This window comes from Diadema antillarum, unplaced genomic scaffold, assembly GCF_040938485.1.
Source record: "Diadema antillarum isolate AM-2024a unplaced genomic scaffold, OU_Dant_1.0 scf00000001, whole genome shotgun sequence".
Lineage (NCBI taxonomy): Eukaryota > Metazoa > Echinodermata > Echinoidea > Diadematoida > Diadematidae > Diadema > Diadema antillarum.
Window position 1 is genome coordinate 42,597 of NW_027270890.1, and position 23,494 is coordinate 66,090.

At 40.0% G+C, this 23,494-nt stretch overlaps 1 protein-coding gene across 1 annotated transcript; it reads right to left on the reverse strand.

The window, feature by feature from the left end:
- Positions 1–320: 320 nt before the first annotated feature.
- Positions 321–17,989, reverse strand: LOC139720796 (uncharacterized). Its single transcript, XM_071632167.1, has 17 exons — positions 17,584–17,989; positions 16,054–16,215; positions 15,256–15,480; positions 14,268–14,462; positions 13,744–13,989; positions 13,157–13,289; positions 11,625–11,988; positions 10,453–10,665; positions 9,029–9,281; positions 7,932–8,122; positions 7,116–7,271; positions 6,329–6,564; positions 5,228–5,403; positions 4,068–4,225; positions 2,702–2,808; positions 1,426–1,636; positions 321–584 (listed from the first exon to the last, which is right to left on the reverse strand). The coding sequence occupies exons 1-17, from the start codon at positions 17,987–17,989 to the stop codon at positions 321–323; spliced, it is 3,696 nt and encodes a 1,231-aa protein (XP_071488268.1).
- Between the last annotated feature and the right edge of the window lie 5,505 nt (positions 17,990–23,494).

Sequence of the window (23,494 nt, forward strand, 5' to 3'; positions counted from 1 at the left end):
ATAATCTGGAAAAAAAAAACCCGAACACAGTGACCAGAAAGCGTTGACTTTCGGCAAAATCTGCTCACAGTTAGCATGTGAGTGTTTGGCATGGTAATTATGAAGTTATCGATTTCCAGAAATAATGATATCAATTTCTTTCTTACAATCTCCCCACAGTATATGCAATCACCTTCTTTTGTTAATTTTTGTGACGTTTCTTTCTTGAGTATAAATCAGCCAGGTTTTTGTCTTTTATTCTTTCTTGTATTGTTCATCTTATTGTTCACATTTCTGTACTCCCGAAACGAATTCAACCTTAAATCTAGGATGGGATGTCATCAAGTCGATTCGTATATAAAAAGCAAAGTACTGGCCAGCCCAGTGCCTGGCTCCAGATCTGTAGTATCCAAGGTATTAATATACTCGGCAGCCGCTTCTTGTTTCTCCGAGTCCACTTTGGACATGATGGACTGACAGAACGATGACCAGCGGGTCGTCACGGGCTCCAGTGTGTACCAAGTTGTGTCCACCAGGCTGGCGCCCGGAACCGCGCTCGGGTCAATGGCTTGGCTGCAGATGTTGTACACATTCCTTGCCCACTCCTGAAGGAATGGATCGAGACAATGACAATAATCATACTTATGATCTTATTCATTTAGGATAGCACAGTGTTCTCATTATTGTCCTTATGAGACCCTGTTATCATCACTACACTATTATTCCTAGATTCATTCATACTCGAGGGTCAAGAGGGAATTAATAGAAACATAATCTTGACAAGGACATACGCGTATAAAAAGGATTTACATTACGGATCTCTTGTGAAAGTGTGCGGATCCTCTCCCACTATACCATATACCCCCACCTATTATGACGGATATTGGAAGAGAAACAAAGGACATCGGAGTATAAAGATAGTATATCATCACCGAAAGCTTATACAAAAAGTGAAGGTTTCGCGTCCCACTGAAGATCGATAGACTGTCGTGTCGACATGCATTACACTGTAACTTTTGGGGCCAAGTACTTTCTGAGGGTAAGGATACCGCTAAATACTGAACAATGCACGATGGAAAAGCGCCACTAAGTTCATTAGGTACAGCAAGATGGAGAAACAAAAACTAGTGCGGATGCTGGGAAATTTGGTAAAGGCAACAAGGGCTACATGATTCTGTGGGGCTGGTGAAAATACGCCAGTTCAAACCAGACAGAGATACGAATAGAGGATAAGAAGAAGAACGGCTGAAAATAGAGTTACAGCGAGATGGGGAAAGAGCGAGTGAGGAGAAAAGGAAGATGATGAAGAACAAACGACCAATCGACAGAGAGGCGGGTGATTTCTATATCAGTGGCAACGATACAAAACAAAGACGCTAACTAACTTATCATATTATGTATCAAGGTGTGTAATACTACTGTCATCATGTCCATATCGCTATTTACCTGGTCCATGTATAGATGGGACACGGAGGTGATCGGAATAAGTTGGATGCCAACGATGCAGGCGTGGCGCTGGGGAAACTGGTCCGGCTCGCAGGGCCAATTTAGCGTGTAGTAGTAGATGCCGTCCTCCTGGAACTGGCCGATAACACCCAACTCCTGGATGATGGTCGGGAAGAGATGACGGTTGTCCTCTCGCACGTGCCAATAGTGCCTGTAATCAAAGGATTGTGAAATAGAGGTGGGTGTGCATACCAGTAAAATGTGATCCTACGGCAATGGTTCATGACTCCATTGGATTGCTTTGTACCAACAGTGCCGTCTGATGATGGTAATTAACTTGGTATAGACAGACGTAGAGTTACAAGTGGAACATGTCACCCCAACATTGCAAATGTGATTTCTTCAAGGCTGCCTTTTCTGATAACGATTAAGAGACTTTCAGTCATACGATGCAATGACCACATGATACAAATACAGAAAGAAAATTATCGCATTGTGTATGATGCTCACAGTTAACTTCAAGTTTCCTGGCTTTTGTAACAGCTCCTACACCCGATGCAGAAAGGTCCTTCGTGAAACAGGTCAGACGTCGTGTGCGCGGATGTTTGTGCGTATGTATGTGTGTGAAGAATCCACACTGCAGAGGGTTTGCTATTTCCATTTCTCCTATATTGTATCTACCTCGTGGTCTGTCTACTTTTTCGCCATATAATAGTCGCAGATTCACAAAAAAAGTAACGCAGTAGACCTCAGTTTTACGCTCAGATTGCTTTGATCTTGATGGTGGCCTCACTGTTGAACGCGGCGATGTATTTTATAAGTATCAACACAGTAATAGCCCATAAGAAAGGGCAAAGAGTACCATTGCCGGTGTGGAGTAGATTATTATGAGCAGGGTGTACATAATCTTATGTGTCTGTGTATGATTGTAGTAAGTAAGCACACACACGTGCGTGATCTGCTTTTCCTTGCACTTGACGGCGTAGTGTTATTTCCCTACGTTAGGAATCAACTCCCAGTTGTTTTTATAACGGACGAATTTACCTTCTTGGCAAGCTTGGTTTAGGAGTTCGTTGCGTAATATCTTCAGATGTACTTTTTTTTTCGTGGCAATATCTTTATTACAATCACGCCTTGTGGCTTTCGACGTATTAATATTCTTTGTAGGTTGGACGTGGCGTATCGTAAGAAATATGAGCCACAGGTTGCAGCGAATATTATTCGTCTGCACAGGCCTAAATATGTGTTTCTTCCTATCTTCTGACCGATGACTTACCTTGTGGATCGTATTTCTGTGGCGGTCATCAGCTGACCAGTGCCTTGGAGAACGGGGTCATTTAGGGCATGACCTAAGGCAGCCAAGGCGTGATAGCAGGTGATGCCCTGAGAAAAGAAAAGAAAAGAAAAGAAAAGAAAAGAAAAGAAAAGAAAACCACGGGTGTGTGTGTGTGGGGCGGGGGGGGGGGGGGGTCATCCCACGAGACAGATACCCACGAGTAAGGCCTATAACAGGAGTCATACAGCCCATGAGCTCGACACGTTGATGTAGGTAAATAATGCCCATGAGTCCGACAGTTGGCAAATATGGTACATGAGTCCGACGCTATGAAAAAAACCCACAAAAAACAAACAAACAAACAAACAAACAAACAAACAACAGCCAACCGACCCACGAAATCGACATTACATCACAGGGCTTGATATTATTTTGTCGATCTCTTAGGTCTTTTTTTTTCCTAGTGGGGCGAACTCGTGGACCTTGTTTGTTCAGTGTCGGACTCATATGGGCCTTATAGCGTCGAGCTCATGGGCTGTATGACTCGTGAGCTATATGACTCATGGACTCGTTGAACTTGTTAAACTCGTGACGTGCACCTGTGTGTGTATAATCATGTGTGGGGGGGAGGGGATAGGATATACAATTGCAAACTGATGTGTTTTGTATAAAAAGAACGCATCGTCATATTACCATGTTATCCAGACTTAGCTACTTGTCATCATAAACGGAATTATGGTCTTTCGGAGAAGATGATAATTATATTATATCTAAAAATTATACATACTATTGCCTTACAGTCGTCTTTTACTGGCGCCGAACTGCGCTACTATAGATATTCAGAATTTCCTAGCGTCGACAAATGCAAAGAATGATTAAATATTTGGTTGGAATGAGATTAAACTCCTCTGGCCTAGATAGAAGATTCTGCTTTACAAGTGTGAGACTTCTAACCCACAACTTTAAATCGCATTTCACTTTAATCTTTTGAACAACACGCGTCCTTTGCGTGCCATATCAAACACCACTGATACATGTTTCGGTTTGAATTTACGAAATTAAATTTTGCCTGATGCGGGTAAATAACCCAACAGAATCCACAAAATTAATTTAGGTGCTGGATACTATGCTTGACTTTGTAGTTGAGGGGCTGTATGTATTTGGTTTGACGTGGATCAAGAAACACAAGCATTATAACAAACAAACAAACAAACAAACAAACAAACAAATTAAAACAGTACATGATTTCCGTAAGTCTGTCATTGCGGGCCCACTGGTGGAGTGTAAAAGAAACTCTTCTCCTTACGATCACAAAATTGAAGTTCACGCCCTTTACCGCCCAACCGTAATCAAACTCTATTCTTACCTCGCTGGACGACTCCTCTTGTCGACCTCCTCCCCCAATACCAGTGGCCCAGGAGAAGCCAAGGTACCAGTCCTTGTGTCTCATCGTCGGGAAATACGGGTCTTTCTTGCTTGGACTTCCTACGTCTCTGGCAAGTGCCATTAGGCGGTTGTAGTTGTCTGTGACAATACGAGATGTGAAGTTTATTCTTTGAAGGCTTCCAAGATTTTAGTCCGGGGTCGTGAAACGTGTAGTAGTGGGTGATTTCACGGTACACCACATCCTTTCGTGTATGTGAGAGTGGTCCTAAAAAGGACCTAGGTCTACTCTTATACCTTTTGAAGACAGCAAGATAATGCTTATCGGAACGCCAAGATTGAGTAAGTCATTTTCAGGACCACACTCACATTCAAGATTAAGAAAGAATCCATGGTACCCTTGAAACTACCCTGCAGTATGCCGTGCGTCATATTTCTATATATTATACAAAATATACACGAACAGAATTATCACGTGTACATGTATTGCAATTACCACATCAAAGAATGCAAAAAGAGAGTATCCGATTATATCCTTTACTTAGGAAAAAATAGATGAGGCCAAAATTTTGAGTCAAAATACCTTAGCATATTTATGCTTTGGTGGTTGTTAGCAAGTGGCTGAGATTTTATGGTGATCATTCTAATAGGCAGAATAGTCTTACGTGTCTGTCATTGGGTGGTGAAATTGAAATGAACCCACCACAGCAACATGACTTGCTTTCACTAATGAGAATCCATCTCTGAAGACAAATATTTGATACCATGATCTATTTCAAACATTTCCTGATTGAAAATTTTCAAATATACCACTAAGTGTGCACCAGAACGTTGAATTTCTACCCTCTTCCTGCCCCCCTCCCCCCCCCCCCCCCCCCCGGGCTCGGTCGCTATTATTCCTTGCTAGCGCGTTTCCAACAATTAAGAGTGAACATATTTTTGCCTCCCCCCCCCCCCAAAAAAAAAACAAAACAAAACAAAACAAAACAAAACAAAACCTACCCCACATAGCATGGTCGCACGCTTCCTCAGAGAGATCCACTATTTTCAATTTTGACCCCTCCTCCAAAAGTCTCAATTATAGGCCTGTAATTATTTCAAATGAACCCCCCCCCCCCACCCCCATCTGACCATTGAGTATACCTTCTTCCTCAGCCCATGACTGGTGGTATTCCGCGTAATACGCCGCTGCGTATATCCAGAGGCCAAAGTGGAAGTGGTGATCGTTGTAGCTGACGAAACCATAGTTGGTCCAGGGATAGATGGGCTCATCGGGCCCCGCTCCCCTCATCCAGAGACCTCCCCACACCGTGTCATATCTATCGCAAGTAAGGAACAACTTAGTAATGATGATAATTATACAATAATGAAATCAGGAATGTGTAAGGGAATACTAACCTGTCATGCAATAAAGAAATCGTATATTAAGAGCTATTACTGTATTTGCGATAACAGTGACGAACATAATGCGTGTATTGATAATGATAGTGGTGATTGTTTGTATGATGGTATAAATACTGATAAAAAAAACAAAAGTATAACAATACATTCTTATAATCATGATGACATTAGTGATCGTATGCATCATCATGTATTTCCAAATGGTGCTGTTTGTGTTGATGCATGATAACAAAATGAAATTAGTACAACCAGAATAAGACAAAAAGGTAACGATGAAGATAGTTGAATAAGATATATATTAGATAAAGAGGGGAGGGAGACAGAGACAGAAACAGAGAAAGAAAGAGCAGGAAAGTTAAGGCATCACAGTGGACTCCCGTTATATCGAAGTCCTCGGGACCGGCATTTTTTAAAATCGAAATTTCGTGATAATCGAACAAATAAACAATAAAAGACAGAGCGGATAATGTTGGGGCCTGAATTTCGACTTCGTTGTTACCGGAATGTTGTTAAAACCGTGTTCGTTATAGCGGGAATGCATTGTGTTTATCATTAGAGTGTCGAAACGCACACACGTAGAAGCAGTAAGATTTATCTCGTACTCTCCCATTCATCAAACCGTGTGTGCATCTGACTACCGGTGCTGGCGAATCTTTGATTCAGCTTTCGTAATTTGGAATGAAATACCAGAAGACAAAACAAGCATTTATCATAATTGATAAGAACACTACAATAATCAACAAAAGTTTGCTTCAGTTAGTTCAAGACACACGCTCCCATCACAATACACCCCACCCACAAAAATAAGCCAACTTCGCCCTCCCATCATTATGTTAATTTTACTTCATCTCATTGTCTTCGGCGATCCCGTCGACGATGCCGAGCCAGAGGTCGAGGCAGAGCCGCAGCGTCTCTTCCAACTCGACGTAGTGATCGGTACCGAAGGCGCGGGAAATGCTGGCGAGACGGGCCACCATGGCGATACTCTTGCCTGCCTCGTAGCTATGAATGAAGGATGTGGTGCAGTCATACTCAAGCGTCTGTTGAGCAGAATCTTTCTCAATCGCCGCCAAAATTTCCTGTTACATTTTAGGGAGAGGAGATTAAAATCTTAAGCCCAAAATAATAATTCCTAGCTTCTTCTAGTTCAGTGTTCATCAGACATCTTCCCCCTGATTATCGACTGCTTGACTTGTCTAAACACTGACAGAGCGAGGATCAGTGTTGAATTTTTTTTTTCGCCTCACGCTTAACGTCAAGGTCTTTTCGCCGTTCTAAAGGGACTGTTTCACCACGTCTCGTAGGTCCTGTATTCTCCATTTTGTAGCTGCAAGGGGATGTGATATTGATCCTTGTCACATTTCGTATCACGCTTCAAATAATACTAAAATGATTAGTGAATGAACAAATGAACAAACACAATCAAAAGATGTTTCTACCGATGTAACGTTCTATCACTTTGATAAGTTCATATCTCCTTCTCTTTGTCCTTGTACCCTTGTTTTTTCGTTGCTGTTGTTTCCATTTAGTTTCATGCGATTCTTTAATGATAATCCTTCCTACTCATCGCAACACGTCATCAACATGAACGATGTCTTAAGACCAACGTCTATACTAATGTTATAATTACCGAGAGCCTGTCGTCATTGCCTTTGATTCTGTCAACGGCCTCTGGGTCGGGCTCCATGGAGGCTGCCGGTAGCTCCTCTCTCATCACCCACCAATCCCCGACGTAACCCCGGTAGCCGAACGGGGTGTCGACAAAGTCGTCACCGAGAAGTGATTCCTACAAACATGAGCCAGCAGCAAGTATATTTATTTTAGTACTTTGTGTGTGTGTGTGTGTGTGTGTGTGTGTGTGTGTGTGTGCAGAATATTCTAATCTGAAAATCAAATTCCATCGCTTTCATAAGACATGACCAAACATGGAGCAGTTGTTTTTCCGTATGTTTGTACATTGTATGCATATGTTGAAAATACACTCGTGTGAACCGTGCGCTTTGTACTGGAAGAAAATAAGGCTCGCAACCATAATTATTACTCCTATCAAACGTTATTTATAAGCTGATCGGAAATGAAAAAGATGGTATTTTTGGTTTAGTTTTTAAGACATGATTTTGATTTAACATGTAAAAACAACTGTGAAACACAACGAGTGAATTCATGCAAGAAACTGATAATCCGACTTTCTGTATGAATTATGTAGGCTTAGCAGGGCCTATGTTAATGAGAAAAAGGACTGGTATCTGGTGAATAATGGATCTGTGAAGAAAAAAAATACGTTAAGATGTTTAAGGATAAGTATCCTAACTTCTCTTAACCTTTTCCTAATGATTATGACGATGGCAATGTTTTAATTATCTAGAATATAAACACACACACACACACACACACACACACACACACACGTGTCACATCACATCCCAGGAAGAAAGACCTTTCAAACCTGGTGAGGCACGGCCACAGTCAGAATATTTCCTTCTGGGTTAGTGCCGAGGAAATCCGAGCCCTGTTTGTTCCAGTCGAAACTGATGTAACCAAAATCGTCTTCCACGCAGAACCTGGTCTTTGGGTTGTAAGCGTAGAACCCAGTGTATTCGGACAACGTGTCGATCCATTGGTAGTTTCCAGGTTCTCCTAGAAAACACATGAATTTGTTTGAATACAAAAGGCCGGTTTAACATTTTTTGATGTATTCAGACGTATGGACCCCCAAGACCTATAGCAACAACCTATTAATTTCACCTCTTCAGTATGAATGTAATTCAGCGGTTTAGATATTCGCCTTGAGCATGCCACAATTTATACAAAGTCGTAAAATGTTGGGTCGATTGAACATCACCGAAACCTGGAATCAAACTCCACACGCAGGGTGTGACTCTCTACTTGCCAAGATAACATAGGAATGCTGGTTGTCATAACAACCCCTATACTACTAAAGGGCTTTTTACACTTGTGTTTCTTAACCCCGGACTTTCTCTGACCCAGGACTATCGTTAGTCCCGTACCAATTTTTTCAGCTTTTTACACTCGCCAATTAGTCCCGTACTATCTCTTGTCCGGGGCTAAGGAGAAAACTGACCTTTTTACACTCGTATTTCTTAGCCCCGGACTTTCCAAACCACATGAATATTCATAATTACGCTGTGTACTGTACACGTACACGCACGCACCGGCAGCACTTGATTGCCTCGTTTCTGATTGGTCAGTGAGGGTCGGACTTCGTCTCCGTCGCTTAGCCCAGGATTATTTTTTCGTTCTGTTTACACTCACTTGCTTGGCACCGCAATTGCGGTGCTAGCACCGCAATTGCGGTGCTAACCCCTGCTATTTTGCAGGGCCAGATAGTACCGTACTATCGGTGGGGCTAGCCCACTTTGGCAAAAACGAGTGTAAACAGAAAGTGGGCTAAGGATAGTCCCGTACCAACGGTGGGGCTAAGGCCCCCCCCCTTAGCCCCACCGATAGTCCGGGGCTAAGCAAAAATTTACAAGTGTAAAAAGCCCTTTAGGTGTGAAAAAAACAAAGCTGAGATCTGCTCACCGGTGCCCGCGAAGGCCAGCTGCATCATACCCGTGAAGCGAGAAGGCAGGAGTCCGCCGCCGCCGTCCGACGGCTCGAACACCGCCCCGTTCTCATCATACGTCATTGTCATCTCCTGCGAGAAGAAGACGGCGTACTTTCGCGTTGTGTTCTGCCCAGTCGGGAGGGGCTCGGATAGCTCGAAGACGAATGTGTTGTCGGTGATGGTCAGTGGAATGGGGCCAGGCTCAGGTTCGGCATCCGGGCAGTAGATCTGCGAGAGATGGAGAGGAATGGACTTTATAAGTGCGCTTCCTTGTCACGTACTTGCTAAGCTGATTTTTAACAAGAAGAGTAAAATCAGACGTTCAGAATTGTAGAGGTCTCATCAAGATCAGACTTAAAAATAAGAAAGTTATGGAAATTCAAAGATTTACATGTTTTCAAGATCAGTGATGCATATCTATCAGTCACATCCACGTATGCAAATTTGTGGAGGTGAAGTTGTCATTATCTTAAGTCTGACAAGGAGTGACTTCAACATAGATCTTTAAAAAAAACTCCCGCTTCATACATGAGATCTTTAACATGAAATGTACAAGTTCGCGCACAAGTTACTCCAGTTTTCTGTTAACCCAGCAGGAACTCCTTTTATGGGACTTTATTTAATTTGATTTGATTTATGTATCTATTATATCTATTAGTATACATTGTTATTATTATGATAGTATTTCTGGGGTAGTATAATTGGTGTATATTGACCGAGCAGTTTTTTGTTTATATTATGTTTGTGTGTAACCAAACTGAAAAGTTGTAAGGTGATGATGTCATACCTGTTCCAGTCTTTATGTGTGGTTGTGACGAATATCTCTATTCGGTGAAAACATGAAACATTTCCAATATCTCGTAACTTTCTCAGTTTATGGCCGATCCTGATGAAACCTCTAACACCTGTTTGTGTGATATAAATCTCTCCCAAAATTCTCTCCCATGCTCAGGTTGGCGCTGTTTGACAGTTTACCAGGGCCAACTTTAAGACACACCATTAGGTCATTATGTTTTCTTCTAATACATCTTTTTAAACATCTGAATTTCTTTGATATTGATATCATTTTACCTAGAACCTCATGATGAAATGTGCTCCATTTTTCTTTTTTTTCTGATTGCGTGCATAATGCATGATGGTTTAATCATGTCTAAATGCATACATAAACTAATGAAAGTCTAAGGGTAGCAGCTCTGCAAGAGAATTACGAAATAATGTGTAAAGTGAGGTCCAAGTCCTGAAAGATATAGCGCCACCTTTGGTGATTTTCAAATCTTTCGGAGCAATCAATTACACAAGCAAGAAATTGACGTACTAGTACTCAAATAGCATCCTGATGGTGTGTTTGCATGTTAACAGTACTTTTTTTTTAGAAATAATTCATACTGTCAGAACTTACTCTCTCTGGCTGACGTTGCCAGTTGAATGGAACCGGTTCGGTCACGTATTGACCAATGACATTAGCAGCGAAGAAGACGTTTGAATGGGTGACGGGGGTTGTTATGACAATCGTGGTGCCGCCATCCTGAAAAACGCAGTGGTCCTCGTTGCACGTTGTCCAGGGCAGACCCGATGCCATGCTCTCTACGCTATCGGTGGTGATGTATTGAATCTGTTGATCAGTGTGATTAGATCCAAAGTATTTATCCATCTCTTATCTATTCATTCGTTTACCTATCTCACTGTCTATTCACCTATGCTATCAAAGTAAAGATTGGTTTTTAAATGACCTGACAGTATCCTTCCTACGTTCTACGACAACGAATTTATGGTTATGATGCAATATGCTGACTGATAACAGAGACATAATCATCTGCATGTATACAAATCATTCATTTCACATCTAATATCAAATTCGGCATTACGGAAATGACGCAGTAAACAAAATGCGGGGTGTGCAGAATCAGAAATGTGTTAGACCTTGGAATGTGAAAATGCAGGTATAACAAAACTACAGTCAAACGCATGTTAATGCATGATTTTTTTTAAGATTGTGTGGAAATATGAACATACGAAAGGACTTATAAGACATTAATTTTTTTAATTTACTTTTGCCTATTAAGGCATGTACTTCAACGTAAATATTTCCAAAAAAATCATTCTTCATTGAAATGATTCTTCCAAGAAGTATTGTCTATATATAAGTAGACAAAATATGCGGTAAATTATGCACTTTCTTTTCTCCACGTTTTGTAAACCACGGGACTTTAGACGTAAAATAAAAAGCTTTGTCATAATTGATGGCAGAATACACTGCAATCTTATTTCAAGCATACTTCACAACAAACAGCAGAAATAAAAAACAAGAGTCTTTTCGAATGAATTCAGTTATTGTGATTGTCTTTTTATCGTCACAGTAAAACCATTTTACACACACATGAAGTCACCTGTCTTTATAGCATGATTTAATAATATAACAACAGATGTATTATTTCAATAAGAGCGATTAAACTTTGTTCTTGCTGTCTCACATTGTTACAACGGCAAGACGCAGACTTTGAACAATAACCGCATAAGAGTATGAATAGTCAGTAAAAGACCAATTGAGAGGGAAAAATGACAGTTTGTCACCTCATAGAACTTTGTCGCTGGACTGGTCAAAGTAAGAGTCACCGTAACCACGGTCTCTCCGGAAGTTTCGTCGAGAGCACAGCCCGAAGACTCAATGCTTGCACTGCCGTAGAACCACGACGGCATTTGTTCACCTTTGGTCGTGGTCACATCTGCCGTGTGTGTACACGAGATCTTCACGGGGTTCGTGAACCAGTTGATAACGTAGTCCTGCTTGGGAACGACGTATTTGCCGAGGATGTTGATAGCGAAACTCATATTGGATGTTGCGCCGTTGAGGTCGATTCTCACCGTTTTGCCATCTGGAGACATTAGGCAGCACGTGTCATCGCAGGTCTGAAAACCACCGCTATCGAATTCGAATCTATATAAGATGAAAGAAGAACAAGAAGGACCGGTAACCTTCCTAAAGGACCATGCATGGTTTTCTACATTATAACTGTAAAAGCTGATACTGTTAATTATCTTCATCATTCCTAGCATCGTAACAAGTACCGATCTCCTCCCTCCCTCCCTCTTTCCCTATCTCTCTCCCTATCTATCTTTATCTATTTATCTACCTACCTTCCTATGTCTACCTACCTACCTATCTATCTACCTACCTATCTATCTATTTATCTATCTATCTACCTGTCTGTCTATCTATCTCTATTTATCTATCTACCTACGTATCTATCTTCCTACCCACCTATGTATATCTATCAATCTATCTATCTATCTATCTATCTATCAATCTATCTATCTATCTATCCATCTATCTACCAATCTATCTATCTCTATTTATCTATCTACCTATGTATCTATCTTTCTACCTATCTATCTATCTATCTATCTGTCCATCTATCTATCTATCTATCTATCTATCTCTGGACGTCCGTCTTGTCACCCTCAAAAAAAAAAAAATTATAGGTCTCCTGTTGATGGAAACGATAGTAGTTGTATAGAGACCCATTTTGGAATCACATTGATATGATAACATCGGATCCCGAGGACGCTGGCAAATGGGAAATCTCTCTCTGAAATATCTGCTTCTGCCTTCTGTTTGTAATTATTTTGTTCTGTGTTCTTTTACGTATTAATGCGTCCTTTTTATGTGAAGCTATGGAGGTATTAAAATGCGATGTAGGGCGAAGCGTATCTATAGGCCTATTCAAACATGTTGTTCTTATTATTGCTATTGTTATTATCATTATCATTACTATTATTTTTATTATCATTATTATCATTATTATTATTATTATCATTATTATTATTATCATCATCATCATCATCATTGTTATTATTTTTGTGGTTGTTTTTAAGTGACAATAGAAGTGAATGATAAAAATCAAGCGTAATTCAAGAGTATTAGAAATATAAAAATATCCCACTCGTATATCAACAACGGACATGACATTCAGTCACTATACAGATTGATTTACTACCTGATATATAGAACTTTTGTATGTGTATTCTACAATTTCATTGTCAGTAAGAATCGGGATTGAAGCAGAAGAGAACACAAAAGAAACGAAGTCCCATCGAGTGCTTACTCAGTTGACTCGCTGGCCACCCACTGGACTTCGCTGACATGCTGAATGGGTTTGGTTAGATGTAGCACAAGCGTGACCTCCTCAGAGGTGGAATTACATGAGGACTCCACGTAGCCACTTCCAGCGTCTTCAACTATGTTGACAAAGAATATCACAATAAGTGATCGTTAATCAGAATTGTCAACTAAAAGTTGCGAGACTCCACAAGGCAGCAAATTTGGCATTGCACGAAGCAAAGCACACATATCATCCGAAACATAAATGAATAAAGGCTACTGCCACAATATCATTTTAGACAAAATCACTCGCAATTTTCCTACGAGACAAAACTGTAGAAGGTATCGCTTGTCTTAGACGATGAAGTAGTTTCAAAGAGCAATTAGGTGTATCTTATATAGGTCGTAATAACCATAAAAGCCTAAGGTTTGACAATTTTCTGATCACAAAAAAAGAAGAAATGTAAAGAAAGCTCCATCATCAACCACTTACTCGTCAAAGAACATTATCAAAAGATACCTACAGAAAATCAAATCAACAGGGTAGCAAGCTAGCTTCATTGAGTTACGTTTCTCTGCCTATCGTCATACCTGATGGTTCCTCGGGGCAATCCGACGTGGCCGTTTGGCCGTTGATGGCGTTCAAACAATATGGCGTCAGGACGGGCGTCGCGTCGTTGAAGATGTGCGTTAACAAGGCCGTCCCTCGCACTATGGGAAGTTCCATGGTCCCACCACGACCGTCCGTGTACAGGAAATTGGCGTACATTTCTCCGAAGTCCGTCATACTTGGATCGGCCTCATTGCCTGCGATCCCAACCCGAATTCCTGTCGCACCTGATCCAAGAAATCGAGCCAGGAACAACTATACTTCACCATCTAAATCAGATAGATGGGTGCATGCACCGTGGTGGAAGGGGGGGGGGGGGGGTTACTTAGGGCGGTATTTAGAATACTGTTCGTTTTCTTGGTCAGTGTAGGATAAATGAGAACATTATCGACTCAGTCAATTGATCAATGTTTCTTTATACACTTTCGGAGGAATGAAGTTTTTTTTTTTGGACAAAACGATTATCAAAAAGAAAAAAAATATAATGGCAGATAAATGATCATACCGGAGAAGATCGACAAAGGCATGCTGTCTGGGGCGGACACCATTTGCTTCATCCCAGCTCCGAACCATTCCATCTTCTCCCACGGGGCTTCCTCCCGGCCGGGGGTCATCTGATAACTGGGATCCTGCCGGATTGGATCAGTCCAGCGATCTAAAGTGTACGCCTCGTAAGTCACACCCTCCGCATCCATGGTTGCTAGTTGAAAGACAAGGAAAACTTCATGTTAAGTTGACGAACATTCCATTCTATGTTAGCTTATACCCACGGTTTAAATGAGAAAGAAGATGACATGAAAACGAACCGGGTGAAATTACGAACGCATCATAAAATTGCATCGGAAGTAGGCCAAGATCAATGACGTCATGAAGGAGAGCTTGCGATTCATGCCGTACTTAACTATCGCGCTTGCTTACGACTATGCATAGGTGTCTTGATTCTCATCGAAAATTACAAAATTTTGGAATCTCCGAAGCCACCAGCCGTTGGACATCGCAACTGTGGAAGCATACGCCTTTTGCATCTTCACTTATGATGTCATCCGATTTAGTTCATTATCAATAAAGGTGATGTAAAACTTGTTTGTTTGTTGTTGTTTTTTGTTCTTCGGATGGGAACTTTAAGATTGACAGAATGAAATCAATGTCAATTTCTGTGGAATGTGATAAGTAAAGGTCGCATGTTAAAAGAGTCCTCTCTGAAACCTCGTACGTCCTTAAATTGATTCAATCTCCTTGACAAGGGAAACTCGTTCCAGGTGTAAAATAATGTAATGTTGGTAAGGTGTTGATGTAATTTCGTAGATTACGAAAATTAGATGAGAATCCTATCATATAACTCTTCTATCTTTTAACCTCGATCGTTTATACAGACCCTAATATGGAAACAAGATGTTAGGCAAATACATGTATTTCAATTGAGATTATTACATCCTGTTGCTCAATGTAAGTGCGGGCCATAAAGAAGTGAATGAAAAACAAGTTGTATTTACCAGAATGGGGGAATTGTCGGATAGGGGTAAGGGGACCGTGGTTGATTTGGTTACAGGCAAAATGCTGCGTTGGAAGGGCGCCATCTTCGCGCAGCGTGCCGACCCGGTCGTTAGGAGGCGCCACGTCCAGGAGAGTGGTGTCCACACCGAATAAATAGGAGACATTCAAAGTTGAGAAGGGCGTGTCTTGAAGCTGCCGACAAGTCTTGGGTAGACCACCCGCGTCTAAAGTTGAAAAAAAAAGTATCACGTTAGTTCCATGATAATACACTACTTGGATACGGAAATGGACTCCTGAAAGGATTCGAAACGTTTGAAAGATTTGTCCAGTACGACACCAAACAAGACTAGTGTTTCTTATCTTTAAATAAAATTACCACATTGGATTTATTTAGAAAAATGAATTCATCTAACTTCTTATAGTTGTGTATGTCATTTCTGTGATAAATCAAGAATTGGATTGGCCAGAATTGGATACCTTTAAGTTGATAAAAAAATTTCAAGACTCAGCAAGCTCTGAATACCTAAGAGATTAAGGAGAAATACTCCAGGGTTTGTTTGTTTGTTTGTCTGTTTGTTTGTTTGTTTACTTTACCATTTAGAGGTTCCTACAGCGGACTTAATAAGCAAAGTAAAATTATGTCAGTACTTTAGTATTGAAATTGATCAGTGTATGTATGTATGCATAATTACATAATGAGTGTTTGTTATCATCTGACTATTTAGATAGTATAGATTGTACATTGTACATAAAGACATCATGACTTTTGTTTATAAAGATGAACAATTCCAACTTACCGCCACAAACTGAGTTGCAGTCATCTTTTGTGTAAAAGTTATTTCTATTCCCACCGCAGCCATTGTAGACAAAGTTAACACAAGCTTCTTCGTCGGCGTTGTAACCCCATCTCAAAGTGGTGTTCGATCCGTAGCCAAGATCGATCGCAGAGGAGCACATGACTTATTGAAATATGGTAACAAAGAGCACAGGCAGTATGTCATTTATTCACCATGATATACAATACGACTAAACATTCTTATACTGAGTACAGAATTGATATAATAAACAAAATAAAATTTTCACTTACAGAATGATTCTGGAATACCATTGGATTACAAATGAGTATGGTGGGACCTGCATAAAAACAATTGCGGGTCACATTTAAGCCTTGATGATTTGAGAAGGATCAAGACCGCACAGGCAAGCGGTGTCACACAGACAAACACACACACACACACACACACACACACACACACACACACACATACATCAAGGTAACCGATGAAGGGGAAGATTAAAGATGACATTACATATTGCATATGAGTTTCCGCGTCAAAAAGAGGAAACCCATCATTTGTTACATGTTAGTAAAGTGTCATATTGGGGAAGAGAGGACGTGAAAATTTCGCAATTGGACGGTTACTGTAATGAAATGCAATGCAACTGTTGTTGTTGATTTATGATATACGATTCTTTGATATATTAACTACCAATATTATCGTATTTGTGAATTCCATGTTTCATGAATGCAAGTCAAAGTAATTAAAGTCTGATTTATCATTAGAGACGAGTGAGAAAGCAAACTTTTTATTAACATCAGGGTTTTATTTTTAAATCTTTGTTCTAAGTCTACCAAATAGACAGGACATCAACAGCAGGAAAAAGAACAGATACACAGCAATTGCGTTTCCTTCCTCAGTTTTATTCATTTCTATGGGTGTTTTTTAACCCTCTGTAAGCCTACTAAATGTAAGTACTACTATCCCAAAATACCCTCCATCATCACAAGTGATGTTCCCTATTCCAAGGGTTCGTTTTAAATCTGAAAAATGAAATAAGGTTCGTCAAGTCGAAGGTTCGTTATTCCAAAAAGCGCAAATTCCGTGTATCTTATTATGTTCAGTTGTTTTGGAGAATGAAAACAACGTGCGACCTAGTGAGCCCTCTTCATTACAAATCTTATTTCATTATCAGATTAACGGAGCTGCGGAATTACAAACCTTATTTCATTTCCATATTAACGAACCTTCGGAATAATGAAACTTATTTTATTTTCCGAAGTAACGAACATTCGGAATAACGAACTGTAGGGACCTAACCATTCACTATCACAACGCAACATTATCAACTTCCCAATTGAAAAGGGACATTGTGGGGAAATAATTATTCGTCCAAAGGATGTAAACATCAAGTAAGATTCGACCTCAAGACATCAACTTTTGAAAGATCACAGCCTTATCCGGTACGCCTCATGTAATCATAAATCACATTTTAACGCCACTATAATGCCTCAAATATCACAATATTATTGTCAGCTTTCATCCTACCTTCTTCAAGTGGTGGTATGATTAACTGCCCGTTGTCTATGCACACCTCCTCGTCCTCGTTCTGTGTAAACACAATGGACATGCTGATAACTGCTGCCGCCACTAGAAGGAAGATGATGGTAAAAGTGAAGATATAGATTCCAGTGTCGCTCTTCTTTTTCACCTCGGTTTCCTCCGGCTTTGTGTTCCCGGCACCATTCTCTCCTATGGTCGCCATTTTGATTGAGCTAGAAGCCTCCTTTTCTGTGTTCCCGACACCATTCTCTCCTATGGTAGCCATTTCGATTGAGCTAGAAGCCTCCGTCTTTGTGTTCCCGACGCCATTCTCTCCTATGGTTGCCATTTCTATTGAGCTAGAAGCCTCCTTTTCTGTGTTCCCGACACCATTCTCTCCTCCGGTCGCCATTTCGATTGAGCTAGAAGCCTCCGCCTTTGTGTTTGTTTAAAGAATCTGCAATGGCGAAGGATTTCATTTTTAAAAATCGCATGAAAACAGAATGTTTTGTCAGGAACTGATACAGGTACACACATTTTGACAGATTGGCAGAGAGATTAAAGGATTAAATCATTTTGATGTTTCTCAGCTTTTTACATCACATTACGCTTTAACAGATAGATATGAAAAAATGAAAAAAAAAACCACACAACTTGACATTATATTATAACCATGTCTTTTTGGTGACAAAGCAACTATTTTCATGATTTCTCTTTTGTGGGCAAGGATGCAATTATGTACGAATGTGCGTATTAGAATTGTTTATACTGGGTTACAGGTTTTCCCCATTGTTTGAATTCTTTAATTCAAATACAACGGTTCAGGCAGATGAAACCAGAGTATTAGCCATATGAAAGCCTTTCTGTCGACATTGGTAAAAACAAATCCGGTCCCATTGCCAGCCTTTTGGTCTATTGGTGAGCCTTGCCGTAATTACAGACAATGAAAATAAATCAAACGAATGGTACACTGTGTGTAAAATCATCGTGTGTGTATGTGTGTGTGTGTGTGTGTGTGTGTGTGTGTGTGTGTGTGTGTGTGTGTGTGAGTGAGTGAGTGAAATGCGTGAACTCATATCGTTAGTCATTATAATGCTGCGAAGGGTCGGATTTGTATCTAGATGTGACAGGAAGACCGAACGACTGTGGTCATTACATGCACTTGCTGGTTTGACGGGTTCTCTTGAACAATGACCTTGAGATATGAGGAAATGCCATTTTTTATTGCCTCTAATATGGAGTAGGTTATGTATTAGTGCAATATCACCGTTAGATTAACAAGTTCATGTACTCGACCCAATTCCCAGATTACGTTTACAATTCAGTTCAATCAGCTTTATCTCGTCTGTCAATACAAAATTAGATAGAAACACATGCTCACAAATACCTTCTTTCTGTTTGTGTGTAAGTGCATGTGTGTGTGTGTGTGTGTGTATGTGTGTGTGTGTTAATCTATGTTATTCTCTGTATATCATATAGACTTTGCAGAGGAATGATTATGACTTTTGAGCAGTCACCACGTTTTCTACAACGGTATAGGAGTAGAGAGTGGTGTGGTGATGCGATTGCATGCCTTCGTTTCACCTCGCAATTACGAAAATGGTATACTGTTAACACTCAACAGCGCGGAGATAGGTAGAATCAACGTATTACACACAGGAGTGATTAACAGGTACTAGATTCATTTCAAGTTCTTGCGAGAGGGCGAAGCGAACGTGGTTGAGAAAAAAAAATACACTAACGTCTGTCATAAGTCTCCCAAGAAGACAGAAGTAAAAGATGTAGGCATACTAGAAAGCTCGTCAACTCCCTGGGCAAGTTGATGGGCGTACTATAGGCGTGGCTGTGGTCACGTAATTGCTCAAACAGTATGGAATTTGTGTTATCAGTATCAGCGGGGCAACTATTGTGCAGCAAATACAGTATTGTGCACGTTTGTGTAATAGAGATGGACAATACCAGGTCAATACTGAAACAATTTAAGAAGAATCCCATTCGTCACTACGAGAAATGAATCAGAATTATCCGGCGCCAAGAAAAAAAAAAGGAGGTGGGGGGGCAGTTTATATTCTGGTGCCACTTCCGGGTTTCATCAGCTGACAAGCAAAAAGAAAAGAAAAATAGATCTTCACCGCAACTTTCTGATTCCACTTCCGGGGTTCTTCGACTGCCCCCCCCCCCCCCCCAAAAAAAAGTGCTCTGGTACATCTTGCAATCTACTTTATTTTTCTGATGCTCCACTATAGGGGTAAAAAAGTTTTAGTTCAAAGTTGTTACGGCCAACGTATTCCTATGCAATGTGCAAAAAACAAAAAGTGGGGGGGGGGGGGGAGCGAGCCCCCCTCCTCCCCGGCCCCTCGGGAACTCTGGAATAGACCAAAGTACAATGAGCATTAACAGCAACGGGAGGACAAACATCTGACAACCAATCCAGAAGATTCACCAGATCAGGCAACAATCAGTGTTCACGTTGAACGCTGTGACGAAATTATTCATTTAAAGCAAACCAATTAACCAATTAATGGACTAACATATCACGGCAGCCTCGTAAAATTTAATAAATCGATTGACCTATTAGGACGCAAAAGCTACCACTCAAAGGTAATGGGGGTAGTTGTGAAAAAGTTAGTATCCTGATTAAAACTAACAACATTTTAACTCGTTAGCGATAAAGTGCAGAATGGTACTAATGTGTTTTACCGCGTAATAAGGGAACATGATTTTCCGCTGATGGTGATTTTATTCTAAGTCGTCTCAGCGCAAAATATCTATCAAGATTCTTTATGAAGGGGGCAAAATAAATCAACCAATTACTAAATTATTTAACAATCATCCTATGTAACATTATAAAATTCTTTCTCCCATACTTTGGACATCATCTTATTTTTCTCGACATCCTCTCAGTAAAGTTCACGGATTCGAAAGAGCAAAGAGGGCAAACACTGAAAATTGCTTCAACTTGTTCCACTTCAGAACAGTAAAGTGCATTTTGCCTTATTTTCTACAAACAGTCCTTTGATCTTAGAAATTTATATTCTGGGGGGGGGGGGGGTTACGAGGAGGGAAGCTCAATTACCAACAGTGTTCCTCTTACGAGTTCCTAAAGTTAAACTCATTATTTGCTATTCTAATTGAAAACAATCAAAGGGAAACTGATTAGAAATGTATATGATTTATAAATGAAAAAAAAATGAGCAACAGAAAATGGGATTCCATTATCCAGTTCCTATTTTGATAAACTCGAATCGAGAACGTTCGTGAAAGCTATAACAGTCTTTTGGGTACAACGTTTGTAATAATTCAAATTCGATCAACACTGAGCTTTGTCATTTCTGTTAAGGTGTTCAGTATATAGCATCCAAAGCATAAAGATGTCTTTTCTCATTCGTTTGAATCGTGCAAATGTTTTCCCCTCTTCCCGAATGTTTGTTGACATATATAAAACGCATCAACTTCGGAGAGCAGAATGAAAGCGTGTAATATTTTCAGATTAGAATTACCAACTTGCTTACTTGATGTTTGTTCTATCGATGACCCCCTTGCATAAGCATCACGGGAAAGCCCTCTTTGTAGTAAGACGAAAAGGCAAAAATACAGAAATCGTAACATGAACGAAAGAGTTTGCTAAAATATTCAACAAACTTTATATACGACATAGAATAACACTTTGAAAGCTATTGCTCACCTGTCTCTAGTTTGCAGCAACAAACACAACAGAAATTTCCCTGTGGAATTATTTTTTGTTTCAGGACTTTGTTCTCCCTCGTTTTCTATGCACGACCTTTCGGGGTTATTTGCTTCTCTGTGAAAGTGTGGCCAAAAGCCGGTTCCTCTACTTTCTCCTCTTCCCCGCGATGATTTCGCTTAGGGTCGCCTTTGGTCGGCCTTCTCGGTGACGGATCCGACGTCAATTTTAGGCGCAACCATTCAAGTATTAGTGAACTAACGATGCCTGATAGATCCCGCCGGTGGCTTTGCATGTTGCATCTTGTTACAGATCCATCCAAAACTTTGAGACGTTGAGGAATAACAAGCCAATACAGCGCATTAAACTGATCAACGGGTTCTCAACTTGCACCATTTCTTATCGTTAGTGTCTTTACTCATCGCCAAATATTAACCCGGTGTGATCAAATCCTCTTATCGAAACCAAAACAAATCAAAATACCAGCGAACTTCGGACATTATAACATTGCGGGCGACTATACTTTGACTTCAATGTAGATCTCCCGTCGAATTGCATAACGCTTGAGCTATAATCTGTGACCCGGCCAAGCCTCTTTTATATCAGGTAACAATCAGATATTCTCATGAACACCCAACCCATTTACACACAGTCTACATTCTACAGTACTGATCGATCAGATTTTATATGCCCAACGAATGACGCCAATCCTGTCCTTGTCAATGATTCAACAACCTTTGGAAAAATACGTCATTCCTAGATTGGTGGAAGAAGGTGGAAGAATGACGAGCTCTCCTTTTTTTTTCTTCTTTTATACTCACATGTGATAATCGTCTATCAAATAAGAAAAAGAATAAAAGACGGAGAATCTTTAAAGAAATCAAGAAAGCTGTGCCGTGATTACCGAGTAGACACAGCAGGAAAGCGTGAAAATGCTGCTAAAGTTAATATTTTGACAAACTTTCACGTCAAAGCAAAATTAAGAATTATGAGCGAAGAGCGAAGAGCGAAGAAATTGTTCTATAACAGTAGACGATAAAAGTGTCCTCCATTTCTTTATATTAGATGTGGAAAGGAGTTTACGTCCAACTCATTCATATATACCAGAGCCTGAAAAAGTCAGCGGAAAAGGACTGCTGCGTGGTTTGGAGGTTACTTTCAGCAACAATCTACAGTAGTTCTCCGTCATATACATCAGTCTGTTGCACTGCCACATGCTCTTTGAGCTTGAATGACATGGTCAAACGTTTACGTTTGGTGTAAACTACTTCTATAAATGCCGTTTTGCGGTGATGAGACTTTATTTGTTTGTTTGTTATAATAGTCACAATAATGATAATAATAATAGTAATAATAATAATAACAATGATACTACTAATAATAATGATAATAATAATAATAATTATTATTATTATTATTATTAGTAGTAGTAGTAGTAGTAGTAATAGTAGTAGTAGTAGTAGTAGTATCATTATCATTATTGTTATTAACATCATTATTCTTATTGCTATTGTTAGTGTCACTGGGATATGTAATAAAAGTCTTCTTCTTCTTCTTCCGATACTGTGCAGAACCCTCCTATAATACTCGCACAATTGAGTATACGACTCTTATGAATGCAGATAATTATATATTCTTGGCATAATTTATAACAACTAAATGCTCGTGGACTAAGTACAATTTTCAATAATCTGGTGGTTGAATACATAACCAGTTGCCAAAGTGAACATCTCTCAGATTATTTTCCTAAAAGATGTTGACTGCGAGGTGAGCTCACGCACTCTAGGGCAAGGACTTAATAGTTACTGTTTCCCTTTGGAAAATAATAATGATTGGTAATTAATTGGGACCTGACTGTCCAATTTTCTCAAAAATTCACCCTGTACTAAGATTAATTCTGCTTTTCTTACTGAATCCACATGAATACATTATATGTACATACTTCAGGTAAAGTCTCTTTAAAACATCCATTTTGATAATCTTAAATGCGGTACAGCACACAACTACACCATAAAGATAGAAAAATCCTGATTTAATGATTCGTCTCAATACCTCTCCCACGCACGCCTGCTTACAAATACACACACACATTCACACACGCACGCACAAACACACACATACACATACACATACACACACGCACACACACCTTGTTCTTATTCGTTTCGACTTCATTTTACTCGTTGCTTAACTCTTCGAACAAATTGTTAAACTCTTCTAAACGGGAGTGAG